Raw genomic sequence first — 21,522 nt, forward strand, 5'->3', positions numbered from 1 at the left:
AGTAGTAGACAGCCACGCATAGCTTTGCCAAAATCTGGACCTACAATTCTGTAAATTTTTTTAAGTCATCAATGGTGTTGTCTAATTTTTAGGTGCCGGCAGTTCCTCCAATCTCACAGTCCAGCGGTGTCGCAGTCACAACTGTGCTGATTATCTTTGCCATTGTTGGCTTTGTCGCGGGGCTTGCATACTATGTCCTCAAGCACAAGAATGACGCCTTTCGTTTCCAGTATTTTAAGGTATGTTCACCTTAATAGAGCTTCAGATATTTGTTGACTAAACAAAGACACGATCTATCTATCTATCTATCTATAGTACCATTTTTGTTTCCCCAAAGAACCACTCAATAATGAGCTCTCAAAAGAACAATTTTTTTCTTGGTGTGAAGAACATTTTAATAATAAAGGTTCTTTATTGGCATTGGTGGTTCCATGAATAACTTTTAATATCCATGGATATTTTATCCTTTCCATTGCACAAAATGTTCTTTAGATTATTAAAATGTTCTTCACACTAAATTAAAAATGATTCAAGAACTGTTCACTGAAAGGTTCTTTGAGGAAACAAAAATGGTTCTCCTATGGCATTGCTGCAAAATGGAAAGGTTCCATGGATGGTAAATCTTCTACATGGAACCAGCAAAGCCATATATATATATCAATCAGTGGCTGGCTGTGCATTTCACACCTAGGCCTTCAGTGGTGTTCTACCTGAATTAATCCACCTCTTAATACCATCATTATGACGCCACGGCTATAGAAACCGTCAGTGTTATACAGAAATGCAGTATAACAGGGCGATGCATCACAGACAGGTATCTCATGTAGCGAGAATAAATGCTATTACTAAAGCAAGAAACCCAATTAACACAATTCAACAAGTTTCCTTTCACTGCAGCCACAGATGCACCACGTACATCATCTCTAGCTGAAGCATCAGTATTAACCTTAATAAATGACAAAAATATAGTCCACCCCGATGTTCTTGCAGACATTTATTAACCCAAACGTATCTATACTTTGCAAATAACATTAGTATAAAACAAATAAGGTGATTACATATGTTTTATAGTTGACCTAACAATTTAACGTACTCGTACAGCTTTTCGTCTTCACGAGTCTCATCGCAAGTCTGCCAGCGCTGCTGTGGGAGGAAGAAGAAAGTTAGCACAGCTTGACTCGGAAACTGAGCACTCCTTAGATATTCTTACGGAAACTTAAACATAGCTTTATATCTTGCAAATAACATTAGAATAAAACGTATGAAGCGATAAAAAAGTCAAAAATGAACCTACCGTACTCTAGTGGGCTTTCATCTTCACTATGAGTCTGTCACAGAGCCGTTGACGAGGAGGTGTGTGGTTGTTTTTCCCGGTCATTCTGAGTACTACTGTATTTAGATTTCCAGTAGGCTAATATTTTCCCAGAATGCATTGACAATCTACAATAACATACTGTACACAGTGTATACAGTAAGAAACCTGAGAATACAGTAATAATACTGTGAAAACAACAAAAATGATTTACAATGTGCTGTTTGCTAGCTCTGACTACTAGTACACTCTCTGACCATCCAATCAAAGGACGTGAAAATGCCAAAGTTTTCTTGTACTCCTGCTAGATGGCCCTGGTGTCGCCAACTTGAAATCTGATTGGTTAAAGCAACGGTTTCATTGTCATTTATTTTAAGCTACAGGCGCCTGCCATATTGATTCTGAAGGCCTCAAGGCAGATTTCTTTGACCCTGGCAACACATGATTGCTCAAATATGATTGGATAAAAGCTCTAACATAAACATACATTGCTGGAAGCAGCACAACCAAGAGAAACGCTATGAAATGTAGAGAATAGACTATCGGGTATAATTTAATACACATTCAAGGAAAAAATATATTAAAACTAAGTCATTGATTCTGATAGTGTTTAGGCCAGCAGATTCATTTGTGATGTATACAAATCTACATTCAAAGATAAATGAATGTAATGTCTTATGCTTCATTCAACAGAATGATGATGAAGATGGTGCTTCCACAAAAGGTGGTGGAAACCCTGCTTTAGTATCTATCCCAAACCCTTTATACAGCGGCTACAGGGCGTTTGCAGAGCCATTTGAGGTAAAAACGTCCTTCTATGTGTTTGTAATTTTAACTACGTGCATTTCTTTGATCGTTACTGATCGATATTTCTTTATTTCAGGATTCAGCTGCTACAGACACACCCAACCTCATCGACTAGCACAGACGGCAGTGCCGATCTCCTCTCCCTTTCATTACCTGCAATCAGCTGGAAGAGGTGGCCTCAACACCTTTGTATATGGTTAAACCTAAAAATAAAAGACTTAAATGACCTAATTATGTCCTAGACAACATCAGCCTACCATGGTGCCTTCAGTTCAATAAAAACATTTGCTAAAAAACATTGGGTGCATTTGTTAGTTTACCTGTTGTTTTCGAAAGGGTTTTCTTCTTGGCCAATCACAAAGGAAATCTGCTGTCCAGGGAATAAAACCTGGGGTCTAATTAATGTCTCCAACTGCAATGCATAATCCCAAAGGTCTCGTCGACATAATAGAAGGGTATTTTTGTCTTATTTGATCATACTAAAGACAACTGAAGCGTAACGCAAGAGGGAGACACGTGAAAATTCCCCTGAGGAAAACGACCACCTGTTCATACTACTTGGCAGGAAAACAATATTGTTGATTTTGGCTTGCTATGGACTGGGAAAGGTAAAGCTGGTCAAATAAGAAAAATAAGTCAAGTAGAGTTTAGTGTGGAATTTCAGGTCTTTTTTTATGAAAAAATTATTTGTTTTCTGCACAAATGATTTTTTTTTTCAAGTTTTAACTAAGGTAGGCACTCATTTAGGGCTCTAGTTCTGCGTAAATTAAAATTACATTTACGTAATTTGACAGACGCTAGAAAGACAAGACCAATCACAACCGAATATGAATATGATTTCAAGAAAGCAGACCAATCACAATCATTGGTTTGATTTGGAATTCCAAACATTTCAGTCAAAGATTTTAAAACTTTAAAACAAACTACAATGGAAATACTTACAAAAATGTGTTCTGTATGTTAAGCAGCTCAAGCGGAATTCACCATAAAAGTCGTAGAGATGTAGAGTTTGATTAATTGTGGCGATATGAGTTTGATTAATTGTGGCGATATGTTATGTTTGATTAATATTAATGCACTGCTGCCTTGCAAATACTGTAGTAATAATATAGTCCATCAATCATTGATGGTGAGCGTGTTAGGCTTCATACAGGAAGCTTTTTGGCATTCAAAAAAAGACCGAACAGCTTTATAGAGTTCTTAAAATGGATTGCGGCGATGTAAGACTGTTTTTTAGGTAAATTTCCTGTTAATTTTAGAGATTTGAGAATTAGCCTGGGGACTTTAGGACCCAGGGCTAATGAGGACTACAGTGAATTCACAGCTGGGCTTTCCTCCACCATCTTTCCAGTTCCACTCATCTCCCATCCCCCATTTTCATCGTGCTCCTTCGCAACAAAGCACGACACCCATCCCCACTCGACAGAGAGGCTTCTGGGTCACACACAAATGTGTCGCATCACACCTTTCATTGTGTTTGCTTTGAAATGTATGAAAGGAGGAGACTACAACGTAGTCAAGATGGCATGTGGTGCTTCTCTTTAAGCGATAAAAAACTTTGAAGTAAATGTGGAGAGGGGGTCAGGTGTTGAAGAAGAATTTGCTTACTTTGGGGCGAGATAAATCAAAATGCACATGTCTTTCACTAGTATTGTTTCAAAAACATCATGCAAATTACATGATAAATAGCTAAACATTTGTTGTTATAGTGTCTAACTGTTATTACATTCACCATCAGTTTCTATGATTGTGGCAGGAACTGGCCATCCACCAAATCTACATGCCCAGAACAGACATACCAAAGGCCTTCGAAACGCCGAGAGGCGTACATCTGCTCCAAAAAGAAGTTGCTGTCCTTTCAATAATTCAGCAATCTGAAGTTTTATCATGCCAACCAAAGTTCCTCAAATGCCAAAGGATTAATGTGGTGATGAGACCAGAAGTTTAAAACTGTTAGGCCTTGTGTTGGTTTGGTGAATTTGGTTCAATCCCTACATATTTATTGTCACAGTGTTGAACTGTTTTTATTAGGGCTTGAATGAGGTGCTAAAACACAGGATTTTGTAAAAAAAATCTGTCTAGCCAAAAACACATCTTTGAGCCCAGACAATAAGCCATAGAGACAGGAAACTTGGTATAATGGAAATACTCCCGTAAGGGTTCAATGGTCACTTTTTTTGATGTTGCAAAAACTACTTTTGAAAATTAAATTTTTTTTCCCCCAAACCAATGCAAACCCGCCCAACAGACAATTCTAAAGATTTAATTGGTCAACTCAATCACACCACTGATTATTAACCCTAATATTAACCCTAGTACAGCATTACTGTTCAGATTCATCCATGATTTTTCTTAGGTCCTTCTTGATGGGTGACTGTGTAATTGAGTTGACCAGTTAATTGCAGAGAAAAGATTTGTGCTTAACCGGTTTGGGGGGAAAAAATCATGCAATTTGTTAAAGGCTGGTAGCCAGATTGTAATGAAACCAGAGCAGGAAGTTTGAATCACACTACATATACGTATCAGGTATGGCTACTTTTATGGCTATAACTCTTGAACAGAATTAGTTATTTTCATAAGCTTTGGTACACCCAAGAAAGGGTTCACTTTGAGAATACCTGAAAGATTTGGTGGGGCTTAGCCACTTGTTGGCACCAATATGGTGCTAAAACTCTGGGACTGTTTGTCCAATCAGTTTGAAATTTTGTATGCAGCATTGTTTATTAAATCTACGCACCATCAACAAATTCAGTTGATTTTCAATAGTTGAACAAATTTGGTGGGCCTGTTTGACTTATTGTTCCAGGGAGCTGGATAAAATATGTAAACAAAATTCTAGCAAAAAGAGGCTCTATTATGCGTTACATGCACAGTCTGTAAGTAGATATATATTCTAGTGTTTGATATTGAGACAAAGCATTATTACTTGGGCTACCTCGTGCCAAACAAAAACTATTAGTGTTCCTCATATCATTAAAAAAAAAAAATTCTTACTGTAAAAAATAAGGCCCTGCAGTAAACCTCAATTATTGATTCTTGCAGCTTTATTTTAATCTGTCCAGACTGGCATTTCTCCAAATTCATATGCCCAGACTAGAAAAGGCAGGGGAAATACAGGCCAACAAGAGGCCTATGGCAACGTCAGAGAAACGGCAGTCCTCCATGACAGATGGTTGAAATGGTGCACAACGCAACAATGCCCCACCCATTCCATTAACATAGAAGAAAGCTTTTGTTAAAACATACTACTTCCTGGCTGGAATTTGCCCAATGGCATGAGAGATTTTCAACAGTTTATTCAAGCCAAACGATTTGAGTTACTGAAACGTTGAAACGGTGCGAAGAGACCAGATTTTTAAAACGTTAATGCCTTGATGGTAAGCTCTACATTGGTTGGTTTGGTTTTGTGAAAAGAATGGTGGTGGCAGCTTATGTTTTAGGGATGCTTCTCTTTTGCAAGGATGGAACACTGGAAAATGGTTGGGGCAAAGCACAGAAAAATCCTGGTGCTGCTTTGCATAAAAGCACTAGAAAAGAAGCAACTGTTCATCTAACACAATTCAAATCCAACTTGGAGTTTGAACATTACTGTAAAAGAGCGATTACAAAAAAATCTAAAGGATTGAATAAATTGAATTGTTTTTGAGCTTTAATGTATCCTCCATTTTTTCTGGCCATTGAGTGACAAAACATACGACATTATGGTTGAATTAACAAACAAAAATTGATTAAAATATTATTTATAGACACTATAAATACTACTAAGATTCTCAAAGATACAGCAGTAAAAATAAACAACAATCCCATGCTAATTTACACAGCAATACGGCAGGAAAACCATGGGTTAGAGGATTTAACGCTTAAGAAATGCTGTTCGGCACATGAAACAGTCCCTAAAACCCCTCTTAACTGTGGCAGCAACATCAACGTGGCAAACACACTAATGTTCAATAAAAAATTAAATATACTTATAGTAATAATCACAATAAGCAATTCGTCTCCTAAATAACATCTGGCAAGTTTATTAGCCAAACAGTAAGGCATTTACAGTTACCAAACAACTTGGCATATTAATATAAATTTGAATTAGTGCAGTTTGCTGGTGTGTATGTTAGCTATTTCAAAACGGCTTTGAACATGGCTTATCCAGTCAGATTTTAGAGTAGGATCCCCATTTCTGAAATGGAATTTAATGGCTCTCAAGATCACTAGCCATAACAATATGCAACTGTCCACACCTCACAAAACAGCTAACGGAGACGTCTTTGAGCCATAATTATTTTGCGCACCAATAATCTTGCCTGTTCATTTAAAAACGGAAACTCTGAGACTCCAGTAATCCACACCAAACACTTCTCAAACATATTTTAATCCACAACTTGATAACAGTAACTAAAGATACAACACTGACATTTACAGCTTTTGAGTGTCACAGATTCAACTGGATGAAAATAAAAACTGATTAACAGGAAAACTAATTCTGCTTGTATTTTGTGTGGATGAAAGTTTTTTTTTTAATTTTTTTAATGGAACCCATATACTGGTTACCTGAAAACTTAAATATATATAAAAAAAAATTAATGATAAATAAACTGCTGCATTGCCATCATCTACTTTAGTTTGAAAAAAATTAAACTTTATGAACCAAAGGCCTTAGGGCTTGCTGAACGCTAACTTAAATCTCACATATCTCTTCCTCTTGTGCACAAAAAGCAAGTATTCATCCTGTTGTGCCCTAATGCACATGAATCACCCTCAACAAATGAAACCTGGTGAGGCAGAACATTGACCTTAATAAAACATCTTGGGGAAGATTTAACAGACGAGAATTATTTTTTTTCTTTTCCAATTTGCGTCCTTCAGAAATCGCCTTAATTAGTGCTGGATCAAAACCATCCCTTTGAAGATCGGTTTGTAATTTTCAGAATTTGGTTAAATGTGTAGAAGGCGATCAAGATGGCCACAAATCATCAAACATAAACATGGACTAACCAACTTATGGATGCATGGAATGAACAATATACAATATACATAATTAACTGCAGGATTAAGGAGGACAACATTTTCTTATTCAAGTGTTTGAGGTACGTTCAATCAATGGACAAGCAAGTCCACTGCTTGACAGGATTCTGAGAACTCGGAAAATGAAGCAATTTTTTTGCAATTCTTTGTGGTCATGGTACCAACAAATCTAAAGAAACGAAAAACCAGGGTTGGCACATTAAAAGAAACATTCAAGGAATTTATGAGAAGTGGAGTGCAGAAAGAAACAAGTACATTGAGAAGGAAAGAGTACAAAGATTCAGTTAAATTTTACTCTTCTCAAAGAATAAGGCCATTTATTTTGCCCTGAAATTAAATTAATATGTAAAAAGTGCCCCCAATTTGAACATGTTAAGAGTCTAAACAAAAATATCGTATGCAGTCTATGCCAGCAGACTAACATATTACAAAACTGGTGATGTCAAAAAACCTGGGTGACAGACATCAGCAGGATCCAAGGATGTAGAAAACCATAAAGACCAACTTATGTTAGGCTATCATTGTCTTTTCAAGCAGTAGCATCTAATAAATCACTCTACAAATTCAGTCTGTTCCCATGATCCACTAAGACAGCCATGTCCAGTTTTCCAACAAAAGGAGCATTCTGGGAACTGCATAGTCATAAATAAGGTTTTGTTCATCAGTCCAATCCTTCAGAAGTTAGATAAAAATACACAAAATAAAGGTAGGCTGGGATGTGTTGGGGAAACAAAATACTGTGAGAGCAGAAAAAAGCATCCCATCTTTGGATTATGATGTCAGTAACTACTTGACGACAATGCAAAATTTGGAGGTAACCGCAATGTTCCCATTCAGAGATAACCTTGGGTTTGTTTCCAGAAAACGCAACTCTGCAAAACAAGAAAACACAAAAAAAGGAAAGGAAACAAAAAATCTGCAGCAAGTATCTATACAGAGTCAACAAGGGGATGGATCTGTATCACAGGTGACAAGTTAACTTGCAAGATTTTCTGTGCCTTTCTCCTCACCTCCTCATCCGTGACCGAATCATCTACTTTTATAACCTTCCATTCAAGACCATTGCCATTCAATCTAGAAACGTCTTGGCCATTGGTGAGTGTTGACTGGGACCAGTTATAGCTTTGGAAATGGAGTCTCCTCACTGAACCATTGTCCAGACCACTGGTCATCACATCAGGTTTACCTGATACAGTTTCGATCTTTTTATAAATGCTACCATCTTCAAGACCGAACCCATTCTGACAGACGACTGGGGCAGAGTCTCCAATCAGGGCATCTTCTACTTTGAACGGACACGACAAAATATGTTTGTTGTCCAAGGCAACTACGTTCGATCTCTGACTGCCATTTTCCGTTGGAGAGTGGGGAATTCCGGAGAGATCTGGTGGCCGTCCCAGAGCAAAACTGGGGGCGCTTTTTGAATCCGCACCAAAATGAATTTGCAACCTCGCAGTGTGGCCTCCGGTCAACCCCTTTATGTTTGTTAGCTTGAGGCACTGCTGTGCTCGAACAGAATGTTTATTTAGCGTTGCCGATGCAACATTCTGCTTAAGACTGTTCACTGAGAGATTGGTAAGCAGGATCTTGGGTTGGTTTTGGAGAATATCCTTTGCTGCTCTACTGAGCATCGCATAATTCACATCCTTGGTCTTGCTCAAACCTTTCCGCCCTCGCTTCTTGGAAGGTTTCGGCACTCTCTGAACCTTGCTGCCAATCCTGGAAGTAATCGGCTCCGTGGTGCAAGACGTGTATCCATACACATCTTTGCTCCTCAAAATCACAGGCTTGGCTCCCTCCTTTCTCAGCTCTTGAAGAAAGGACACCATTTGTCTCTCGGTGTCTGACAGGTCCTTGGACATGGGGTTAAAGACCCTCAGGGCCTCTTCGAGGGCAGTTTGTCCAGCTGGGGCAAATCTGGCCCAGGAATGGACTACCCTCCCCATGCCCTGCTCTTCACAATTCATGGTGCACCTTCACAGCTGGTATGCATAAGGACTTCAGGTGTCTGTGAATACGAAAAGGATATTAGGTTGAAGACTTATAAATGGACACATGAACTACAGTTGATAGTTTTTACTATAAAATGCAGTGTAAACTCTGGAACACTAGTTCCAAATGGATTAGAACAAATATGACTTTTCAAACAGGCATCCCAACTTCATTTGATCAAATAAAACGGTGGTCCTATCCCAAGCACACAACATTGGTTGAGCTAGCAGTCCAACTGGATTAATCATTACTTGTTTGTCTGAAATGTCTGTTGACAGTTATGACCAGTACCGTCACAAGGGCTGTGCCAAGTGTGCGACCGCCCAGGGCCTCGCGCCTCGCTCCTGGCATGCATTTTATGTCTATTTTTATTACTGTTTTTACAACCATTTTGTCATTTGAAAGACTAAAATAGTCATAGCTGATAGATAGTGTAAGACTTTGTGTATAAGAATGAGTAAAGCTGTTTGTTGTTAGGATGACAAAGTTTTAAAAAGTTAAACTAATAAGCAGTGGCGAATTTAAATTATTGCGGTGTACATTAATTGTAATTTAATAATAAAAGTAACCTAATAATAATAAGACGAAGAATGTATAGGCCTAATTGGAAACGGTGAATGAAATGCATCTTTAGGGATTTTATAATGAAAGAGTTTTTGTTTTCGATTTGAATTATTTCGTTTTAAAGTAATAATTCAAAGCTTTCTATATTTAACAAGTCAGTGAGGCAAGTATTCGCTGAGTTTTGGTTTATCAGAAGCGCTCCTGCTCAAAACCGAAACTGCAGAACGCATCCTGTTTTTCTTTTCTTTATTTTATAAAAACACAACGTTTTGTTGATATTGTGAGTGAACACAAATAAAAGTAGACCCTTTACAGTTCTGAATGCTGTATTACTCTTACCTTTATGAGCAAAAATGACTGCGTATTTTAAAATGTTTCCAATGCAAGTGATCGCGCTGGCGCCTCCATGTCCTGTAAAGCGTGCTTCAGCTTCCACTCTCCGCACAAACTATTGGGTATGCCGCTAACAGTGCACATTTATAGGTTAAGTGTTTAAACGAGCCTAAAATTGTGATATGCTTGAGCTGTTTTATATCTATAGATTTTATTTTAGGCAAGTCGTGATGATTTAAGAAGGCTAAATTGATCAAATAGGTTATGATCAAATGTTTCCATCACCCTGTTTTATTGCGCATTTTGAAGTATCGCGTGAGAAACGAGTGATAGAAACGCCAAATTTCAAATAAAAATCCATCAATTTGCAAAAAAGTTTTTATGCTCGCTTGAGGTGGTTTTTGACGTGTGCGAAAAAGGGTTGATGCGAATAATGGAAGATGGTATTCATTTTGTGAATAAATTCCTCCAAGCACATCAAAAAAGTAATGTGACTTTGCGCTATGGGACGGCAAAACCTGACTAACCAGCGGACCGATGTCATTCACAGCAACTGAAATGTTGTTATGGTCATTCAGAAATGCACGAGCAAAGTCTGCCAAAGTATTTCTGTATAATTGCCTCCTAGAAATGTCTCACACGACTGCGTTCCCAAACAGCAGCATCCACCTCCGAAAGCAATGATCGCATTCATTGGGTTTCATCTGCTCGCTCTGAGGCGCAAGTAATTTATTATAGCCTATATGAAAATTATTATATTCTCCTACGCTTCTTAGTGATTTATAGTGCCAGTTTATCAGGAAGTGACGATTTTGTTCTCTTTGACTTGTTGGATGGAAACTATGCTTGTTCGCAATTGTTTTATGCGATATTCCAGTTTTGCGCACAAGTTAAATTCGCAACTTTGGATAGAAACCCGGCTGTCTGCCGCTGGCCGCTTGGTCGATACTTTACAAAAATGTATTAACAATCAAAAAATGCTCCAAATGTTTTTCTAAATTAACTTAAAATAACGAAACGAAATAATCACTTTGCCATTTCATACAAAACTGAACTATTTTAGTAGCTGAAAAAGTATATAAGCTGTTTTAGCAGAAGGGGGAAAAAGACGGGCTTGGGTCGGTGGTCCAACAGCGCTTGTCAATGTCAAAATGATCGAGATGGCCAATCAAAATCAAAGGCGGGTCTTACGGTCACAACGCAACGAGAGTTCGTGGAAAGATATAAGTAGTACTGTATTAGAAAACTGTTTTACGATAGAAATGTTCAGTGACTGACAGTAATAGACTATTTAGAGAAGCAAACTACTCAACTTATGAAATTTTGAATTGAAAATATGCGATCATGATTCATGTAAATCATAAATGAACGTGACAAGAGACATTTGCGTTTTCGACTGTTAGACGAATGAGTGAATGTGCACATTTTAAAAAAATATTTTCAAATTGTGTAAAAAATACTACTTCATAACTACAAACCTAGAACTTATTTTAGCATTCTTATTTACTTATTCAATTGCTTTATAATAATAATAATAATAATAAAGCAGTAGATCTTACAATTCTTATGAGCTTGTGCATGACCGTGATTCGTGCGCAAGCATGTGAGTGAGCACCGCATCACAATCGATCAGATGCGTGTTAAAGTTGTGTTCGTTACTATAGCACCCCCCCACACACACAAAATTGCAGAGGGCCTCGCACGTCAACATCGCACTGGGCCTCGCACCCTACTTGCGACGGCCCTGGTTATGATTATATCTTCCTAGATGCAGACCTAGATTTAAACTACTCACTCTAAATTATCCAAGCCAGTCTTGACTGATGCAGTTTGGCAAAAGTTATTGTTTGCTTTGGGTCAAAACAGTACCATGACTCAACTAGACACAACATCTTGGTTATTCAGTTTGAACATATTGAAAAATTACAGTTTTTAAACAGTTCTTTAAAAGTGCTCTTGAACTATAGGCCTAATACTTCAATAAATAAAGTATACTTCGCAAAGTAAAGTAGCTTGTATTGCTTGTATTCCAGACAATCAAAGTTGCATAACTGTCCCAAGAACATTTTGTGGTTGTGAAAATGCCTTCAACTGTGAAATGGGCATTGACAGGAGTTCAAGTAGTGTAAAGTAATAGCCTGATACTGTATTCATTTCTTATGATTGCAGATGACCTACAGGAACACTGGCCCACTTTATCTTTGCAAACTGTTCTAATTCCCTAAGATTTTTTAAAGAATCTCTCTAACTATCCATGGGAAATGGATCTGAACTCATTGCTTGCCACTTCAGAACAGTTCTACAGCTTCAACAATTGCTTTAGCATTATTTGTTTGTTCAGTTAATTTCACTGCGATTTCTCCAGGTAAACCAGTTGCAATTTGACAGGCTCAGCAAACAGACTTTTTGGAAAGATATGGATCCGACAGTAATGCAGTAACTTGTAAGTAAGTATGTTAATTCCAATGCTTAACTCTTTCCCCGCCAAACCCAGAATTTTCCGGGTTTCCATGATCTCGCTGTTATACATTCAGGGGCGCTATTACGCATCTCCTGAATGAGTCTAGAATGTGCATATCAAAAACAAAAGCGACGCAGAAACAAGTGATCTCGTATGTATGCATATGAAAAACAATGCGATCATCAAAAATAAACAGCATATAAATAAAAATAGCCTAATGCTACTGAGTGAAATGTCGATCCAGGAAGTGGTAAAGGACTGTGAAGCTTTGGGGGTTGTTGATGGAAGCGATCTACTACATCTTTGCTTTGATCCTCCCTACTGAAAATGTAGCCAGATGTAGTATTTGATAAAAAAAGAAACAAAAACAAAAAAGTGATTTTCTCTGCTTTTTGCTCCAAATTTAGCTTTTTTTTATATAGAAATAAAACTTACCTACATTCAAGTGTTGATGAAAAAAAAAAGAATGCTTGAAGCTAGAATAAAAGTATTTTAAAATAGTTTAAAAGTAGAGGCTCTGTTCTTTATTTTGATGTATTGCATGTTCAGATATTCATAAAACAAAACATTCTGGGGGCCATAAAATTTAAGTGAAAATCATCAAAAATGCTGGTGTTGGCTGGCAACTTTTTCAAAAACGCTGGCGGGAAAAGAGTAAGGCCCAATTCCAATTTTATTTTATACCCCTTCCCCTTGTCCCTTGAAACAGAGTGTCAAGGGGTAGGGGTGAAAATATTCCCCTAAGGATTGGGACACCACTACTATGCCGTCACACGTCATCATACATCGTCTAGCTCCTACAATACACACATACCTATACTGGTGTGCATTAGAGCCTTTAATTACCGTTCTATATTAATGCGATGCTTACTGACACACACACATATAAATATACATTGTGTAAATATATACATATATATATATTTGTGTGTGTATATAAAATACACATAAATACTCTGTGGACTGACGAGACAAAAGTTGAACTTTTGGAAGGTGTGTGTCCCATTACGTCTGGCGTAAAAGTAACACTGCATTTCAGAAAAAGAACATCATACCGACACTTTTTCACACCACTGTGTGTGTATGTATGTATATATATAATATATATATATATGTCTGGCCCTTCCCCTACCCCTCCAACCAAAAGAGAATTGAAAAAGGGGAAGGGCTAAGGGGTAGAATTGGGATTGGGCCTTAATGTGTGATATGCAAGGACTCATGCATAGTTAGACGGTTTTGTTGCAAAATCGTTGGCTGCTTATGAGTCAGTAGATTAGTAAGTCAGTGATTAACCAGATAACTTCACACTAGAGGTCTGCGCTGGACTGTTTTTTTAGTCCCGCTCCTGCAAGGTTCTATTCGCACCCACCCGCTCCCGCTATATATTCACCCGCTGTCCACTTAGAATAATTTTCTTCCCGACCCGACCGTTCCCGCTAAATTTAGATCTCGTTTCCAGAATCTCACATTTAAATTTCCGCTACTGAAAGAAAGGGATAGGCTAACAAATAAAAGTCTAGTCTGCACAAAATTGTATGTTATTTTATTCGTCTTGTCAAGAGCCTTGAATTTATTGACTTTGACTTGAATTTATATGAATTATCTTAAGACATAAAATTTGTTTAATATTTTATGCAACACAGTAGGGGAAAAAAAGTTAAAAAAAAATTTTGTACAAAAATTGTATTTCTTATTTTTATTCGTCTTGCCAGGATGCAATTCGTTTAACATTGACAACACAATAGGACAAAAGTGTAGCAGAGAGAAAAAAAAGTAGGTTGTACAAAAATAGCCTATTAGCTATTTTTATTCGTCTTGTCAAAATACAAAATTCGTTTGACATTTTTCTGTTAACACAGTAGGAAAAGTGTTGCAGAGAAAAATAAATAAATACGACATCTTTCATTTAAAATTGTAGGCTAAGCAAAATATAAACAAAACGGAGTTGAACGCATCGCTTTGCTCCATCCTTATTCTGCTCTGTCACTCATCGACAACCTGCCTGTTCTGTGACGTTTAAAGCATGCAGCGCGTGCATAACAGTCCTGAGCGCAAGCTGTACCGGTGGTCAATAAGAATAAAGCGCAGATATGCTGTTCTAAATGGACGTCGGGAACGGTATATTCTTAGACCGCCCACTCCCGTTCAAATTACAACAGAGTTACCGACCACTAACGCGTTTTATTCGGGAATTTAATCCCACGGCGCAAAAAATCCGGTCGGGTCCGCGGGAATGCAGACCTCTACTTCAGACTGTTCCTTTTAGTAACATGGAAATTACCTGTTTTTGTGATAAAATTATATGCAGAAAGCGATCAAAGAACACTCCCTTTATAATCACTGGAGCCGTCAATCACTTCAAGTTCAGCACAAGTCTATCAGTGATTTGAGTTGAGTCAGTGACTCTTGTCTACACTGTATGATGAAAGTGTTATGTGGTATGATGAAAGCATTTAGTTTTCACTATTACTTGCTCTTGGCAGCTACAATAGTAAAATAATAAAAGTTTTTAAGAGTTCCACATGTATCGTTGGCTGCTTATGAGTCAGTAGATTAGTAAGTCAGTGATTAACCAGATAACTTCACACTAGAGGTCTGCGCTGGACTGTTTTTTTAGTCCCGCTCCTGCAAGGTTCTATTCGCACCCACCCGCTCCCGCTATATATTCACCCGCTGTCCACTTAGAATAATTTTCTTCCCGACCCGACCGTTCCCGCTAAATTTAGATCTCGTTTCCAGAATCTCACATTTAAATTTCCGCTACTGAAAGAAAGGGATAGGCTAACAAATAAAAGTCTAGTCTGCACAAAATTGTATGTTATTTTATTCGTCTTGTCAAGAGCCTTGAATTTATTGACTTTGACTTGAATTTATATGAATTATCTTAAGACATAAAATTTGTTTAATATTTTATGAAACACAGTAGGGGAAAAAAAGTTAAAAAAAATTTTGTACAAAAATTGTATTTCTTATTTTTATTCGTCTTGCCAGGATGCAATTCGTTTAACATTGACAACACAATAGGACAAAAGTGTAGCAGAGAGAAAAAAAAGTAGGTTGTACAAAAATAGCCTATTAGCTATTTTTATTCGTCTTGTCAAAATACAAAATTCGTTTGACATTTTTCTGTTAACACAGTAGGAAAAGTGTTGCAGAGAAAAATAAATAAATACGACATCTTTCATTTAAAATTGTAGGCTAAGCAAAATATAAACAAAACGGAGTTGAACGCATCGCTTTGCTCCATCCTTATTCTGCTCTGTCACTCATCGACAACCTGCCTGTTCTGTGACGTTTAAAGCATGCAGCGCGTGCATAACAGTCCTGAGCGCAAGCTGTACCGGTGGTCAATAAGAATAAAGCGCAGATATGCTGTTCTAAATGGACGTCGGGAACGGTATATTCTTAGACCGCCCACTCCCGTTCAAATTACAACAGAGTTACCGACCACTAACGCGTTTTATTCGGGAATTTAATCCCACGGCGCAAAAAATCCGGTCGGGTCCGTGGGAATGCAGACCTCTACTTCAGACTGTTCCTTTTAGTAACATGGAAATTACCTGTTTTTGTGATAAAATTATATGCAGAAAGCGATCAAAGAACACTCCCTTTATAATCACTGGAGCCGTCAATCACTTCAAGTTCAGCACAAGTCTATCAGTGATTTGAGTTGAGTCAGTGACTCTTGTCTACACTGTATGATGAAAGTGTTATGTGGTATGATGAAAGCATTTAGTTTTCACTATTACTTGCTCTTGGCAGCTACAATAGTAAAATAATAAAAGTTTTTAAGAGTTCCACATGTATCATTTCACATGCAAAGATATTACCCAATCATAGCAGTGGGCTTCTACATTTAAGTCTTAAAAGAGACTCGCCAATTTAAACTGTTCAAACCAGAGGCCTATAATCATGGTAGAAAATGGCTTTTTATTTCAAAATTATTTATTTATTTATAAGTTGTTGTAAAAATAGAGCTGCCTACTAACTAATAGCTATCACAGTGAAGGAATTTCTTTTGCGGTGCACTGTAAAAAAAGGTTGTCATTTTAACGGTAAAAGACTGTAAAAATGCTATGGTACAAAACTGTTAATTGGTTAACGATAAGTTCCCTTTCTATATACAGTAAAACCTGTAATGAATCTAATAGGAGTTTACTCTAAAATTCACAGTAAGGATGCACCGAAATGAAAATTCTTGGCCAAAGCAGAAACAGACCAAAATGAAACACTGGGCCGAAGGCCTAATATGGTTTTTCGAGTTTTTTCACCATTGCATAAATTAAATAACCAAACTATGATTTTTACTGTTTTGTCTTGCTTTTCAAAGAAAAAAAATCTATTACAAAACAACATTTTAAAAATATTTAACACTGAAATTTTTTTAACATTCAAGCAGACATTATACCAACAAAGCACAATTTAACTAAAAATGAATAAGTTAGTAAAATAATATTTTTTGGCCATCAGACCCCCTTCTTGAATCAGGCATGTATTTTTTACTGTACAAATAAAAGCAGCCTTGCTGAGCTGAAGAGACTTCTTTTAAAACATTAGAAAATATTACAGATCCCAATTTTAAACACTATGTGTGAATGTTATAATAAATGTATTAACAGAGCAGATCATTATTATTGTCTTTTTATTTTATTTAACAGAACAACAGTAAAATTACAATACTAACATTTATGAATGTTGGAGTTCTTGCTTTTTCTCAACTTTTATTTTTGCGGAAACGCGCAGGAAGACCTATTTTTTTGCTTCTTTTTGTTGACAGCAGATTTATAAATGAGTCTCATTACAAATACGTCGCACGTATCGCATTGTCACATGCCTTGTAAAAATTCATAAAAATATGACTGAGCAACACCGTTTCAGCGCAGATTTCCCTTGCATTTTGGACTTTGAACCCTGGTTAATAAGCAGATAGCGCCGAGAGTTTGTGCAGCACTGTCAGAATACATGCAATTCGTACTTGTATTGGAAAACATAACGTTCTGCAGTTTATTTACTATGTTAATTGTTTAAGGCCATTTCAATCACCATACAGTAACCAGCAACAATCACCCCTTCCTCTTCTCACCGAAGACATGCGATGCAGTACTAAACCGTCTCTCGCTGTCAGTGCTTGTAATGGTTTTTGCGTCTTTCTCTGAAAGTTTTAAATGCTTCCACACTGCTGACATGTTTACGTTACAACATAAAGACAGTATATTTTTTTATATTTGTTTAACGGCATCTTTTTTTATGACTGAAGGCCAGTATCAATGATACCAATACTGATTTCTATATACCCCCCCCCTCCCCCTCTAATATTTAACCATTGACTATAGCCATTCAACATTACAGTATAACTGAGAACTATCAATTTTAACATTTATTAGACTTTAAATAATAACTTCTAATTTAAGTGAACTTAAAACAATCTTCACAAACCTATTATATTAAATGTAATATTTACCTGTGCTCTTCAGCAGAAATATACAGAAATTGAAATTTAAGTTATTAAACACTAAACTCTAAATTAAATATAAACTAATCCTTAAAGCAATAAAAGTTATTTTTTCCTCTTTTTATTCTTTGTCCTATGATTAATAGACATTACAGCAGCTGGTTGTTGTTTTGGCTGCTATTTCTTTGACCCACTTCAGGTCTTAAAGTCTCTATTAATGAGCTGACAAGTTAAATCGGGTGTGTTAGAAGAGTGAGAGTGCTGGGCTGCTCCAGGATAATTTTGAAAACCGTTTCAGAGACATGTTCTTAAATGTGACTCATATAAAATATATTACATGCATGCACAGTTTTAAGGCAGCTTTAATCGCCTTTTTGGTAACTTCATGACTTATCTGACCAAGACATTGCATGCATGTAGTTTATTTTGCGCTTTGATATGAAAGGCAAGGCAAGGCAAGTTTATTTATATAGCACATTTCATACACAATGGTAACTCAAAGTGCTTTACATAAAAGAAAATAATACAAATAAAAAAAAAAATCACAACAATAAAACAAGGAATTTAAAAATGATTAAAATATATATTTAAGAGGTTTAAAATGAATTTAAAACCATTAAGATGAACACTGAACAAATTTTTTTTTTTTGCCCCCATTTTTCATGAACTGAACTCAAAGATCTAAGACTTATGTACACAAAAGGCCTATTTCTCTCAAATATTGTTCATGCTCATTCAATAAATGCACAGCTAAACAGATGATTTTTGAGTCTGCATTTAAATGTGACTAATGTTTAGCACATCTGGGCCCGTATTCACAAAACATTTTATCTTACCACCAAGAGTTCTCCTAAATAGCAGTAAAAGTTTTTGGCCAAGAGTTTTCTCTTAAAACCTATTCACAAAGCTGCTGAGACAAACTTTTACTAAGGAATAGACAGAAGTCTTAAGCTAAGAGTAAGGGCGGGGTTGACCTCGTTGCTATGGATGATGTCACCATACTTACTATGCACACAGTGATTGGCTGATAGTCTCTGTCAGAGATTTATTTATAGAAATATTGTAAAGCGCAATATCACGTTGCCATATTCAAATAAAGGTTTTAAAATAAAAATGTTAATTGCCACATTCAAATAAAGATTTTAAAATGCAGGCTAAGTGTCACTAATTAAACAAGTAGGCTATATATTCAGCTAATTGTCAGCCTCTTATATGTATGCTTCCCATAAACAATTAGTCAATAGGCCTATGCATTAGGGCTGCCCTCGACTAAAGATTTTTCTGGTCAACTAGAAGTCGTTCATTTTAAGCATTAGTCGACTATTAGTCGCACTTTTATTAATAAACCATATAAATCATAATAATGAGCCTTAATTGCCTACATAGCCTAATAAGTGCTCAAGCGCATGCAAAAAAGGCTTGCCACAGCGCACCGGCAAATATAATAATTATGAATGTGTTAGGGAAAACCAGCAAGTACACTGCATTGACGTTTTAATAATTTATTGTTATACTAGTGCTTTCTGTTTTCGGTTTAAGGTTTTCGGAATGTTAGGACTTAGGAGAGCATATGGATGTCCTGCCCGATGTACTATATTACCACAAAGACATGCCGTTAACGATTTGTCCGTCACGGACTGCGTGATTTCGCCACTTCATGTGGAATTTTTTTTTCTGCGACTAATACAATTTTGGGAATATGCATATAAACAGCCTTTTAATTAACAGGGTAGAATAATTATGGCTGACAGTAAGACATGCAAACATAAAACCAAACTGGACGCGAGAACAGCTACAGTTTATATTAAGGATATAATAGATATATAACATATATATACAATATAATGAGCCTTTTTTTAAAGCTCATTATCGTCAAATGTTTCTAAAATGTTTAGATTGCTGGCAACAGCCATTTTAAGATAGTTCAGATTTGATCTTTGTGACTTAGGAGTCCTCTTCACTACTCCTAACGGTTCACAGATTTAGGAGCTAATTTTAGCGCTAAAATGCTTTGTGAAATACTCTTAGAACAAAAATGTAGGTGTCTTAAATTTAGGACTGACACAGCCATTATTTTTAAGATTTTTTCCTAAATTGGCGAGCTATGTTCTACTTTTAACCTTAAGATGTTTTGTGAATACGGGCCCTGATCTCTAGTGGAAGCTGATTCCAACTGCGGGCGGCATAATAACTAAAAGCGGACTCCACTTGTTTTGTGTGAACCCTTGGTATTTCTAACGGACTCGATCCTAATGATCTGAGTGGTCTGTTAGGTTTATATTCAGTGAACATATCTGCTATGTATTTAGGTCCTAGGCCATTGAGTGATTTATAAATGAGTAAAAGTACTTTAAAATCAATCCTAAATATAACTGGAAGCCAGTGTAAGGACCTGAGGATTGGTGTGATATGTTCAGATTTATTGGTTCTAGTCGGAATTCTGGCGGCAGCATTCTGGATGAGCTGCAGCTGTCTAATGGTCTTCTTGTGAAGGCCGGTGAGAAGACCATTACAATAGTCCACCCTGCTTGGTGATAAAAGGCATAAAACATTTTCTCCAAGTCTCGACTGGAAACAAAACATCTAATTCTTGCAAAGTTTTTTAGTTGATAGTATGCTGATTTAGTTACTGCTTTGACATGATTACTGAAACAAAGGACTGTCTCCAGAATTACACCAAGATTCCGGACTTGATATTTAGTTGTTAGACCCCTAGAGTCAAGGTATACATTCACCTTGAGAACTTCATCTTTGTTTCCAAATGCAATGACTTCAGTTTTTTCTTGTTTAACTGAAGAAAGTTCTGGGACATCCAACTGTTAATTTCATCAATGCATTGGTAGAGGGAGTCAATGGGGCTGTAGTCATTTGGCGATAAGGCTAGGTAAATCTGGGTATCATCAGCATAGCTGTGATAGGCAATTTGGTTCTTTCTCATTATTTGACTTAGTGGGAGCATATACAGGCTAAACAAGAGCAGTGCAAGAATTAAGCCTTGTGGGACTCCACATGTCATGGACGTCCACTTAGACTTATGCTCAGAATTGAAGCGAATATAATTTATTATCTTAATGAGCGCCGTCTCTGTGCTGTGATGCGGTCAGAAACCAGATTGAAAATTGTCCAGGTATCCATTTGAATTTAAGTATTTGTTCAGCTGATTAAAGACTACCTTTTCAATAATCTTGCCTATAAAAGGAAGATTTGATATTGGTCTATAGTTGCTCAATATGGTGTTATCAAGATTGCTCTTTTTCCAAAAAGGGTTTAACAACTGCAGTTTTCAGGGAGTTTGGAAAAGTCCCAGGAAGAAGTGAGGCATTCACCACTTTTAAGAGATCTGCTTCTAAACAGTTAAGCATCCTATAGCAGATCGCAAGAAAGCAGGTTGACGATTTAAAGTGCTGTACTATTTCTTCCAAAATTTTGCTATCAATTTCTTCAAAAGCAGACATAGTATCTTCTTTTTGATATTGCGGCCGAATCTGTTTGACCTCTGCATAATTTGGGGATGTGCTAATCGCCTTCCTGATATTATCGATCTTCTCTGATAAGAAGGAAGCAAACTCATTGCATTTG

The 21,522-nt window shown here is 36.9% G+C and overlaps 2 protein-coding genes across 2 annotated transcripts in view; one reads left to right on the top strand and one right to left on the bottom strand.

The window, feature by feature from the left end:
• The window catches only part of LOC107593096 (stabilin-1-like), a 38,319-nt gene extending 35,478 nt beyond the window's left edge, over positions 1 to 2,841 (top strand). The window contains 3 exon segments of the mRNA XM_016282680.1: positions 93 to 239; positions 2,006 to 2,113; positions 2,196 to 2,841. Of these exon segments, the coding sequence (XP_016138166.1) occupies positions 93 to 239; positions 2,006 to 2,113; positions 2,196 to 2,234 (294 nt within the window). The 3' untranslated portion in view covers positions 2,235 to 2,841.
• Positions 2,842 to 5,500: 2,659 nt separating this feature from the next.
• LOC107593069 (uncharacterized) overlaps positions 5,501 to 21,522 on the bottom strand; it is a 30,151-nt gene continuing 14,129 nt past the window's right edge. Inside the window, exon 2 of the mRNA XM_016282655.1 lies at positions 5,501 to 9,149. Within this exon, the coding sequence (XP_016138141.1) occupies positions 8,071 to 9,108 (1,038 nt within the window). The 5' untranslated portion in view covers positions 9,109 to 9,149 and the 3' untranslated portion in view covers positions 5,501 to 8,070. The remainder of the gene's footprint in view (positions 9,150 to 21,522) is intronic.

Source organism: Sinocyclocheilus grahami, unplaced genomic scaffold, assembly GCF_001515645.1.
Source record: "Sinocyclocheilus grahami isolate Dianchi unplaced genomic scaffold, SAMN03320097.WGS_v1.1 scaffold163.1, whole genome shotgun sequence".
Classification (NCBI taxonomy): domain Eukaryota; kingdom Metazoa; phylum Chordata; class Actinopteri; order Cypriniformes; family Cyprinidae; genus Sinocyclocheilus; species Sinocyclocheilus grahami.